Raw genomic sequence first — 12,141 nt, 5'->3', positions numbered from 1 at the left:
AGAACAGTGCCTGGTACATAAGAAGCACTTAATAAATTCTTACTGGCTACATGACTGCGGTCAAGACAGAAAAACAAAACACGTTTGCCCATCACTGGTCGAGCCCTTACCCCTCTTCTGCCTTAGAACCAATACACAGTATTAATTCTAAGACAGAAGGCAAAGGTTAAAAAAAAAGTACTGGAATGATTTGCATTTCCTTCTCCAATGCATTTTATAGATGAGGAAATCAAGACAAATAGGGTGAAATGACTTGCCCAGGGTCACACAGCTAGTAAATGTCTGAGGCTGGATTTGAACTCAAGAAGATGAGTTTTCCTGACTCCAGGCCCAGCACCCTATCCACTACACCATACATACATTGGAAGGGACTCTATAGGTTACCTACACCTGTCTTTGTAACCCCTTTTGTACAAAGGGCAATATGGAGACCAAGAAGAGGAAAGTGATGGGAGCTTTCTGCTTTGAGGGATCTCTCCCCACTTCTCTCTAGGCATCCAATTCTTCCTGTCCTTCAAAGCCCTACTCAAGCTCCATTTCCTCCTAAAGCCACCGAGATCTCTCTCTGCTCCCTGAATCCTGATTGCTGCTCCTTCAAGCTTGTGACAATCAGGGTAGGAGGGGTCTCTCTCCTGAAAAGATTGTGGCACCCCAGATGGGACCATGAGCTCTGGCAGGCCAGTGACCCTGGCGCACCTTTTCCTCCCACTGAGGAGAGTACCCCGACACAGTCTGCTGGCTGAGTGAAGGATGCAGGACAGGGGACATATCCTCTAGTCTAGCTCACACCTCCATACATACATAATGGACTTAGAGATGGAGTCCAGATATAGATCTTTATATACATACACACATGCATGCATGCACATGTATTTCTATTTACACAAATATATCACATATAAATGCAAATACATTTATATATAAATATAATAAATATGTAAACATATGCAAATATATTCTATAGATATATGAATATGCATTATATACATACATATCTATGCACATCTAGATATATTGTATATAATATATAATGAATAAATTATATTATAATGTAAAAATATAAGTATAATGATATAAATATATCTAGATGTGCATATGTATTTATTATATAATAGAAATATATTTATATTTTTATCCATATAGAATATATTTATGATTATATATTTATTTATGTCTATATTTTATATTTATGTATATAATATATATATTTGTGTATATATTTTATATTTATGTATATGCTGTATATTTCTATGTATAATATTTATTTATGTGTTTACTTTATGTTTGTGTATATTATATGTATTTATGTGTATAATATACATTTATGCCTATAATTTTACACTTGTGTATATAATATATTTATGTCTACAGTTCATATTTTGTATGTTATATATTTATTTATGTATATATTTTATGTTTATGTCTATAATATATTTATGTCTCTATTTTATAGTTATGTATATAATTTGTCTATATTTTATATTTATGTCTATATTTATTTATCTATATTTATGTTTATGTATGTTATATATTTATGTGCATATGTATATATTTAAAAGCATATACACATATATAAAAATATACCAGATACACACATATAAAATATAAACATATTTATTTAACTATATTTTGTGTTTGTAATTGTTTGTATTGTGTGTATATAAACAAATATATTTATATAAATGTATATTATACACACATAAAAATGTTATATGTGCATCAATTTCTATAATACATATATACATATATATCAAGATAAATATGTTATATATATACATTTATATAAATATATTATATATACATATATGAAATAAAAATATATATTACTTTAGAGTTCACAAGCACTTGTAAAAGAGTAAAAGTATTCTCATACCCATTTTATGGATGAGCAAAGTGAGGGTCTAAAGAGTGAGTGACTTTAGATTTATGGATTCTGTAAGTGTCACTGATGAACTTCTAGTGTAATTCTTCCCCACATTTAACAAATGCAGTCACTGACATCCAGAGAGAAGTGACTTGTCCAGGGTCATAAGACTGATTAGTAGAAGATGTAGGACTAGAACCCAGGATTTCAGTCTCCAGAAGCAAAGATCTCACTACAACACTGCCTCTTCTTAGTCAATGGCACCAGACCCAGAAGCTGCACTTCTATCCCATCTCTATCCGGCTCCTACTTCCCACAATTTGTGGAGGTGTGGCTGGTGGCCTTTGGCTACTGATTTTATCTCTTTGGGCTTGGTTCTTCATCTGTTAAATGAAGGCATTAGACGGAGTGATTTTTAAGGTCTTTTCCAACTCTAAATCCTATGAGATTTACCAAAAAAACTTTTTTACAGAATTAGAAAAAACTATAACAAAATTTATTTGGAAGAACAAAAGATCAAGAATATCAAGGGAAATAATGAAAAAAAAAATGTGAAGGAAGGTGGCTTAGCGGTACCAGATATTAAGCTATACTATAAAGCAGCAGTCATCAAAACAATATGGTACTGGCTAAGAGAAGGGAGGATCAGTGGAATAGACTTGGGGTAGGTGACGTCAGCAAGACAGTGTATGATAAACCCAAGAACCCAACTTTTGGGACAAAAATCCACTATTTGACAAAAACTGCTGGGAAAATTGGAGAACAATATGAGAGAGATTAGATTTAGATCAACATCTCACACCCTACACCAAGATAAATTCAGAATGGGTGAAAGACTTAAATATAAAGAAGGAAACTGTAAGTAAATTAGGTGAACACAGAATAGTATACTTGTCAGATCTCTGGGAAAGGAAAGATTTTAAAACCAAACAAGAGAGAAAATTACAAAATGTAAAATAAATAATTTTGATTATATTAAATTAAAAAGGTTTTGTACAAAGAAAAACAATGCAACCAAAGTCAGAAAGGAAACAACAAACTGGGAAAAAATCTTTATAACAAAAAATTCTGACAGAGGTCTAATTACTCAAATATACAAGGAGCTAAATCAATTGTATAAAAAATCAAGTCATTCCCCAATTAATAAATGGGCAAGAGACATGAATAGGCAATTTTAGATAAAGAAATCAAAAGTATCAATAAGCACATGAGAAAGTGTTCTAAATCTCTAATAATTAGAGAAATGCAAATCAAATCAACTCTGAGGTATCACCTCACACCTAGCAGATTGGTTAAAATGATAGCAGGGGAGAGTAATGAATGCTGGAGGGGATGTGGCAAAATTGGGACGTTAATGCACTACTGGTGGAGTTGTGAACTGATCCAACCATTCTCGATGGCAATATGGAACTATGCCCAAAGAGCAATAAAAGAATGCCTGCCCTTTGATCCAGCCATGCCATTGTTGGGATTGTACCCCAAAGAGATCATAGATAAACAGACTTGCACAAAAATATTTATAGCTGCACTCTTTGTGGTGACAAAAAACTGGAAAGCGAGGGTATGTCCTTCAATTGGGGAATGGCTGAACAAATTGTGGTATATGTTGGTGATGGAATACTATTGTGCTCAAAGGAATAATAAACTGGAGGAATTCCATGTGAACTGGAAAGACTTCCAGGAACTGATGCAGAACCAGAAGAATATTGTACACAGAGACTGATATACTGTGGTAAAATCGAATGTAATGGACTTCTGTACTAGCAGCAATGCAATGACCCAAGACAATTCTGAGGGATTTATGGAAAGGAACACTACCCACATTCAGAGGAAGAACTACAGGAGTAGAAACACAGAAGAAAAACAACTGCTTGGACACTTGGGTTGATGAGGACATGATTGGGGAGGTAGACCCGAAAAGACCACATCCATGTAACTATCAATAATGTGTAAATAAGTCTTGACTGACCACACATATTAAAACCAGTGGAAATGCGAATTAGCTACGGCGGAGGGAGGCCGGGGGTTGAGGGAGTGAAGGGGAAAGTAAAAACATGGTTTATGTAACTATGGAAAATTTTTCTAAAAATAAAAAATTATTAAAAAAAATAAATCCTATGAGAAAGGGACAGAAGTTTGGGAGTGGTACCTCCCCACCCCCATCCCCAATTCCAATTCCAAACGGGGCTCTGGACCCATCATACCACATTGCCTTTCTTGTCTCTCATTGAAATGACTGCTCCATGTGAAGGGCTGGAGCTCTAATGCAGCTTTTGGGGGAAGTTCTCTCCTGCTCCTTAATGTCAGGATTAACCCCTTTGGAACCAGGCTCTTCTCCCACAAGAACTCCCTGGTAGCAGCTCAAAGCTGTTGCCCATCCATACCAGAGAGGCATGTGAAGGAAGTGCTCCTCCTCTGAGCAAAGCTGTAAGAGCACCATGGATTCCCTTCTTCCATCTTTGCCTTCTTTCTAGACTTCTCCATGAATTCACCACCAAATATAGGTCCAGGAGATGAATTGCTAAGGGGCCTTAGAATGCATTTCACTGGGGCAGCAAGGTGGCTCAATGGATAGAGAGCCAGGTCCAGAGACGTGAGGTCCTGAGTTCAAATCTGACTTCAGGCACTTCCTAGCTATGTGACCCTGGGCAAGTCACTTAACCCCCATTGTCTTGCCCTCATCGCTCTTCTGCCTTTGAACCAACACTTAGTATTGATTCTAAGTCATAAGGTAAGGGTTCAAAAAAAACACCAAGAATACATTTCATCCAAACATTCCAGATGAGGAATCTGAAGCCCAGAAAAGAGAAATAACTTGTCCCAGGTCACACAGGTAAGGCACAGGCTTCTCACCCCTTCTCCCCAATAAACTTCTGATAAACTCATTGCACACTAAGGTGTCAGAGCTTATAGTTTTATAAAAATCTCAGGTGTCTTGCCTTTTTTTCAATAAAACTTTAAGGATTCAGGATACCTAACCGGGGGAGAGATTGCCACTGTCCCCTGAACCTTATAACATCTATTTTGCTTTTGCAGAAAGGCAGCCCTACCCTTTGACTACCCCATGCAAGGGCTGAGGTTTTTCGAGTTCCCTCTGAGCCCAAACTTCCAACCTTTCCCCCTATCTCAGGGCTAGGAATCTTACCTACAGTTGCTGCCAGGCCTGTGGCAAAGGAATTATGATGTAACAAGTACAGAAATGTTGTTTTGCCCACGTTGGAGTCTCCCAGGAAAAGAACATGGAACAGGTAATCGGGGTCAGGAGATCCTTCCTCTGGGGTGGCAGTGGCCCTCTTGGCTTTGACTTTAAGGTTGGTTTCCTCAGCGACTCCTGACTTTTTTTCTTCTGTTGGCTCCAAGTAAGGGGCTGTTATTTGACTTCCCAAGACTTCAGATCCAGCCTGGGCTCCTGCCTCCACCATGATGGAAAGACCCGGTCCTGAATGTTCAGGGCCAGGTGTGTTTCCTGAAGCATCCTTTGGGAACAAGGACCCTTCCTGAGCCTGGCTCTGGAGGCCCCTGTCCTCAGCTCTCTGCACCTCATCTGGGCTCTGGTCCTGCAGTACTCCATGTTCTGGAATGACAGGCAGTACATCTGGCCTGGAGGATTCTATGTTGCCAGGTTTTTCCTCAAGAACATCCCCTACATTTGGCCCAGGCAATTCTATGAGTTGGACTCCTTCATCATAAAAATTAGCCACTACAGGCCCAGAGACATCCATGAGCCTCTCAGATCCCTGAAGGGGATAATCACCCACAACTGGGCTGAGGGAGTGAAAACTCTCAGTTTCCAGAGCAGGAATCTCCCTCAATTCTGTCTCAGTTGACCTTATCTGCTTAACTTGTTCGCAAAACCCGTTATTGACACCTTCCTCAGGTGACTCAAAGACCCTGTCTTCCTGACTAGGATCTCCTTCAGAAGCTAGCAATGATGCTTTGAGCACAGTTTCCTGAACAAGACCATCACTCACTTCTGCCTCAGGGAGCACCAGATCTCTGCCTTCCGGAATAGGGATCCCACTCTCACATAGCTCAAGTAACTCCTTCACCCCAGCTTCCTGACCAGAAGAAGCACTCATGTCTGGGCCTGGTGAGTGCATGATCTTGGCTTCCTCTCTAGGAATATCACCCATTTCTGGTCCCCAGGACTTGATAAACCCAGCTATCTGACCAGGACTAGAACCATCACCTATGTCTGGCTCATGTGCCTCTAGCATCTGAATTCCTTGACCAGGAGCATCACCCCCATCTGGACCAAATGAGTACAGAACCTCAACTTCCTTACCCAGTGCTCCTCTCATATCTATTTCATAAGACTCCCTAAATCTAGCTTCCTGGCCAAGAGCATCCCTCACATCTGGCCCAGGTGACCCTGTCTGCTCAGTTACCTGACTAGACCCATCATCCATACTTTCCTCAGGTGATTCCAAGAATCGTTCTTCCTGAACAGAAGTCTCTCTCAGAATTAGCATTGATGACTCCATGAGTCCCAAAGTATCTTCCTCATCTTTCTCACAAAATTCCTTAAACCCAGTTTCCTGGCCTAGATTATCCCTCATATCTGATCCATGTGATCCTATCTGCCCAATTACCTGGCTAGATCCATCATCCTCACCTTCCTCAGATGACTCTAACCCTCTTTTGTGACTGAAATCATCTCTTATGTCAAGCACTGATGACTTAATGGACCCAGCTTCCTGACAATGAATGTCATCCACCTGAGAGTCAAGTGAGTCTAGATTCTCAGTTTCCTGACCAGGAGTATCTCCTACATCTATCTCCCATGACTCCATAAACCCAGATTCCAGATCAAGAGTATCTCCCATCTCTGGTCTACATGATTCGATTTCCTCACTAGGAGAACCTGTCTTAGGCAACCTTACAGGGCTGGTTTCTTGATCAGAAGCATCTCCTACAATGTTAGGCAAGTCTGTGACCCCAGGACTCTGAATAGTAGCATCGTCTCTATCCATCCTGGGTGACTCAATCAGTTTAGCTTCCAGAGTAAGAGTATCCCCCACATCTGAGCCAGGAGAGTACAAAAAGGTACCATTTCCATCAGGCCCAGGTGACTTAGAGAACCCAACTTCCTGACCATGAATGTTACCTACATGTAGCTCTGATTCTATATCTATGAGCCCAGATTCTTGAATAGCAGCCATGACTACATCTGTCTCAGGTGACCTCATGAACTTATCTTCCCAACCAGGAGAATTTGCCATATCTGTCACTGATGACTCCATGAGTCCAGCTTCCTTGGCTACTTCACTCACATCTGATCCAGATGGCCTGACTCTCTGGCCAAGAACATCACCTGTTTCTAAGTCTGATGTATGCAGAATCTCGGCTTCCTGACCAGAAGCATCTTCCATTTCTATTTCATCTGATTCAATAAACCCAGTTTCCTGACCAGAAACATTACCTGTATCTAGCTCAGGTGGCTCTATGAGCCCAACTCCCTGATCAGGAACATTTCCGACATCACTCTTCGACAACTCTGTGGCTCTGGCTTGTTGAAGAATAGTATCACCTCCACCTGTCCAGTCTTCCTGCCCAGTAGCATTCCTCACATCTGGCCCAGGTAAGCCTATGAGTACATTTTCCTGTCTAGGAGTGTCTCCCACATCTGGTGGTTCTATAAGCCTGATTTCCTCACTGGTAGTATCCCCCACATCTGGGCCAATTGAGTGCAAAACCTGAGCCTCCTTACTGAAAGCATCACTGATGTCTATCTGACATGACTCCATAAACCTTATTTCTTGGCCAGAGACATCATTCCTATCTGGCCCAGGTGTTCCTGTGATCCCACTTTCCTGGCTAAGAGCATATGTCTCAGGTGATGTCCTGAATCTCGCTTTCTGATCTGGAGCATCCCTCTCAATTAGCCTGTGGAACTCTGTGACATCACCTACATCTGGCTGGTATGGCCCTAAGGGCCTGGCTTCATAACTAGGATAAATATCTATCTCTGGCCCAAGTGACTGTAGGAGCCCAATTTCCTGGCCCAAATGATTCTTTCTCTCTAGTTCAGATGATTCCAGGAGTCTTATTTTCTCATAAGGAGCATTTCCCACATCCAACTTGACTAATTCGAGGACCCCAACTTCCTGAGCAGAAGCATCATCTGCATCTGCTCTGGGAGGCATTACAGGCTCAGTTTCCTTTTCAGAAACATTTCCCATAACTATCTCAGGTAGCTCCATGTCCCTGGCTAAATTGATGAACTGGGTTTCATGATCAGGAGCTTTTCCCACATCTATTTCACATGATTTTAAGAACTGATCTTCCTGACCAAGAAAAACATCCACATGTAGTCTGGGCGATTCATCATGACCATGGGAATTACCTATATCTGGTCCAGGTGACTCTGTAAGTCCAGCTTCCTGGCTGGGACCATTTTCCACATCTGGCCCAGGTGACTCTCTGAGCCCAGTTTCCTGACCAGAAACATCATTCTGTTGACTGGTCCCAACCTCCCACCCATCTGTGTTCATTTTTTCTTGTTCTGGCTCCCTCATGGGAACACTTTCTTGTATCAACACTGGATCAGGAGTCTCAATAGGTACATCTGGTCCAGGTGTGAATCCTTCCTTTTCCCAGGACCCCACTTCTTGCTCTGAGCCAGCTGGATGCAGACCTGGATGAGGTACCCCATTTGGACCCACTTCCCAGATGTTGGTCTGAATGTCTGCAGAGGGGCCTAAAGTCTGTAGTGGCTCTTCAGAGCTGGAAAGCAAGTCCAAAGTGGGCCCCTCTCCTTGCCCAAACTCAATATCATTTGTATCCCCAATCCCCTTATCAGACCCAGCCAGATTCTGACTAGGCAGGGAATTGGAGTTGTCCAGGGAATCTCCTAACCCAGGGGAGGCCTGTCCCCCAGTAGTTATTGCTGGTTCCCCAGAAGGCACTCTCTGAAAGTCCCACTGGAAAGTCTTTTCGGGCCTTGGCTCACCAGCAACACTGAGCTCTGGCACAATAGCTGGGTCTGTAGATGGCTCTGGGGGGCTCCTTGGAAGTACTTCTGGGTCTGAAGGAGACTCCTGTTTGAGCCCCCAAGAGTTAGTAATGGAGATCTGCCTTACCACTCGGGGTGTGTGGTGTCCCTGCAGGGAAGTTGGAGTGGGGGGAGGGCTCCAGGAGACCTGAGTGTTGTTCCCTGGCAGGGGACTGGTGAAATTTTTTAGGAGCTGACTCCAGTCACCTTCCTCAAACAGCAATGGCAATGGGTCTTCCTCAGGAAATAAGTCAAGATGTTGGGAGCCCGAAGTATTCTTTGGATCAACTGGAAGATCACTAGCAAGGCTGGAGAACAAACATTGGGAACAGGAGAAAAACAACACTGACTCAGGGTGGCATTCAGAATGTATTTCCTATACACCACAACCCTTCCAGCCTCAGTATCTTCATTCAGTTAGTTCCTTCTTCAGGAAATGTCCTCTTTCTTTCCATGGATCAAACACCTATCCATCAGGGGCAAGTAGATGGCTCAGTGGACTAAGAGTCACACCTAGAGTTGTGAGGACCTGAGTTCAAATTTGGATTCAAATACTTCCTAGCCTTATGATCCTGAGTAAGTCATTTAACCCCCATTACCTAGCCCTTACTGCTCTTCTGCCTTGGAACCAATTCACAGTATTGATTCTGACAGAAAGTAAAAGTTTACAAAAAAAGCCTAGCTAGACTTCAAGTCTTAACTCAAGTTTTGGTCCTCTCTGAAGGCTTCACTAGGCAGCGGCCCAGTGGTTCCCAAACTTTTTTGGCCTAACGCCCCCTTTCCAGAAAAAATATTACTTAGCCCCCTGGAAATTAATTTTTTTTAAATTTTAATAGCAATTAATAGGAAAGATAAATGCATCTGTGACCATCACCGCTTCCCTAGATCGCTGCAGCACCCACCAGGGGGCAGTGGCACCCACTTTGGGAATCACTAAGCCAGCCCAACCTACAAGGAGATTGAATATAAATATATATATATACATATATATGCATCCCCTTTCTCCCTTCTTCTTCTTCTTCTTCTTCTCCTCTCTCTCTCTCTCTCTCTCTCTGTCTCTCTGTCTCTCTCTCTCTCTCTATATATATATATATATATATATATATATATATGTGTGTGTGTGTGTGTGTGTGTATACGTATATATGCATACACACATATATAACACCCATTGCATGTAAATACATATTATATGTAAGCATATATAACACGTAGTATATATAAAACACCTATTATATAAACATGTATATAACACATATAAACCTATTATATATAAATATATAACATATTATATATAACACCTATGATAGATAAACATGTATATAACACCTATGATATATAAACATGACACCTATTATATATAGTCATATATGATACATATTATGTACGAACACATACATAACCTCTATTATATATAAACATATATGACACCTATTTTACATAAATAATTTATATAAATACACATACAACACCTATTATATATGAACACATATGATACTTGTTATATATGAACACATATGCAACACCTATTATATATGAACACATATATAACATTATTCTATATAAACACATGTGTGACATCTATTATATATAAACACATGCATGACATATTATATGTGTATGAACGTGTGTATAACACCTATCATATAAACATGTGACACATGTGGCACTTGTTATGTGTGAACACGTATGTAACACCTATTATATGTAAACACATGTGTAACACCTATTACATCTAAACATGTATATAACACATTTTTCTATAAACACATATATAACACCTATTATATAAACATATGTGATGCCTGTTATATATGAACACATGTATGACACTCATTATATATGCAAACACATATGTAACACCTATTTCTAAACATATATGACACCTATTATATATGAACACAGATTATACTTGTTATATATGAACACATATATAACATTATTCTATATAAACACATATGTGACATCTATTATGTATGAACACATGCATGACACTTGTTCTATATGAACACATGTATAACATCTATTATATAAACGTGTGACATGTGTGATGCTTGTAATGTATGAACACATATGTATCGCCAATGTATATGACACCCATTATGTATAACACATGTGGCACCTATTATAGATAAACATATATGGTACCTATTATACATAAACATATGTATAACACATATTTTCTATAAAAACATGTATGACACCTATTATATATAAACACACATGTGACACCTATTATAGATAAACATATATGGAACACCTATTATATATAAGCATGTGTATAACACATTTTTCTATAAACACACATATAACATCTATTATCTATAGACATATAACACCTACTATATGTAGACATACGACACCTATCGTATATAAACACATAGAGGTGCTTATTAAATATGTGAACATATAACACCTCTTATATAAACATATGTGTTGTCTGTTATATATGAACACGTGTATGACACTCATTATATATACAAACACATATGTAATACCTATTATATATAAACACACATGACACCTATTCATATAAACACATACGACACTTAATATATATCAATACATGTGTAACACCTGTTATATACAAACATATATGACATCTATTCTATAGAAACACATATATTATATATAAACATATATATATAACACCCATTAAATGCTCAGCACTTTTTTTCACAAAAATATCTTCTTTGACCTCACATTCAGTCCTTTGATATACATGCTATTATCATCTCCATTTTACAGTTGAGGAAACTGAGGCAAAAAGAGTTTATGTGACTTGTCCAGAGTCCCACAGCTGGGTTTGGACTCAGGTCTTCCCGACTCGAGGTCCAGGGTTCTCTTGGCTGCACTAATGGCTCGTATCAATAGGAACCTTTCCTTTCTCTGAATTCTTACACTCCCCAAGTGCAGGATGGGGGTGTTAGTAAGCCACAAGCTCAGTATGCATCCACAGTATGATCTGGTAGCCAAAGAAAAGCAGGTGCTTTTCATGCAGCATTAATTCAAACGAGTGCTGTGCTTGAGATACATCATCTCCAGGCCTGGGGACATGAGAGTCTCATGGAGTCTTTCCTGGGGTCAAGAGTCAGACCCAACTGAAACAACTAAACAGCAACCAAGGATCCCTCTCTCCTTGGAAGGGTGGGCATAAAACCTGGATGATCTCTTGTTGGGGACATTGGAGCAAGGATTTTTGGTTTGGTATGAGTTAACTTCTGAAAAGGGACCTGCTAGTAAATATTTAACAACCAGCTCTTGGAGGAACAAAAGTTCACATT

The 12,141-nt window shown here is 39.8% G+C and overlaps 1 protein-coding gene across 1 annotated transcript in view; it reads right to left on the bottom strand.

Annotated features, from left to right (window-relative positions):
• The window catches only part of RAB44 (RAB44, member RAS oncogene family), a 44,592-nt gene that overhangs the window by 19,300 nt on the left and 13,151 nt on the right, over window positions 1-12,141 (bottom strand). Inside the window, exons 8-10 of the mRNA XM_044675289.1 lie at window positions 8,817-9,166; window positions 6,748-7,247; window positions 5,010-5,601 (exon numbers count right to left, since the gene is read on the bottom strand). Of these exons, the coding sequence (XP_044531224.1) occupies window positions 5,010-5,601; window positions 6,748-7,247; window positions 8,817-9,166 (1,442 nt within the window). The remainder of the gene's footprint in view (window positions 1-5,009; window positions 5,602-6,747; window positions 7,248-8,816; window positions 9,167-12,141) is intronic.

This window comes from Gracilinanus agilis, chromosome 4, assembly GCF_016433145.1.
Source record: "Gracilinanus agilis isolate LMUSP501 chromosome 4, AgileGrace, whole genome shotgun sequence".
In the NCBI taxonomy this organism is placed as follows: domain Eukaryota; kingdom Metazoa; phylum Chordata; class Mammalia; order Didelphimorphia; family Didelphidae; genus Gracilinanus; species Gracilinanus agilis.
The sequence above is the reverse complement of the archived record's forward strand: the minus strand, read 5'-3'. Positions and strand labels throughout refer to the sequence as shown.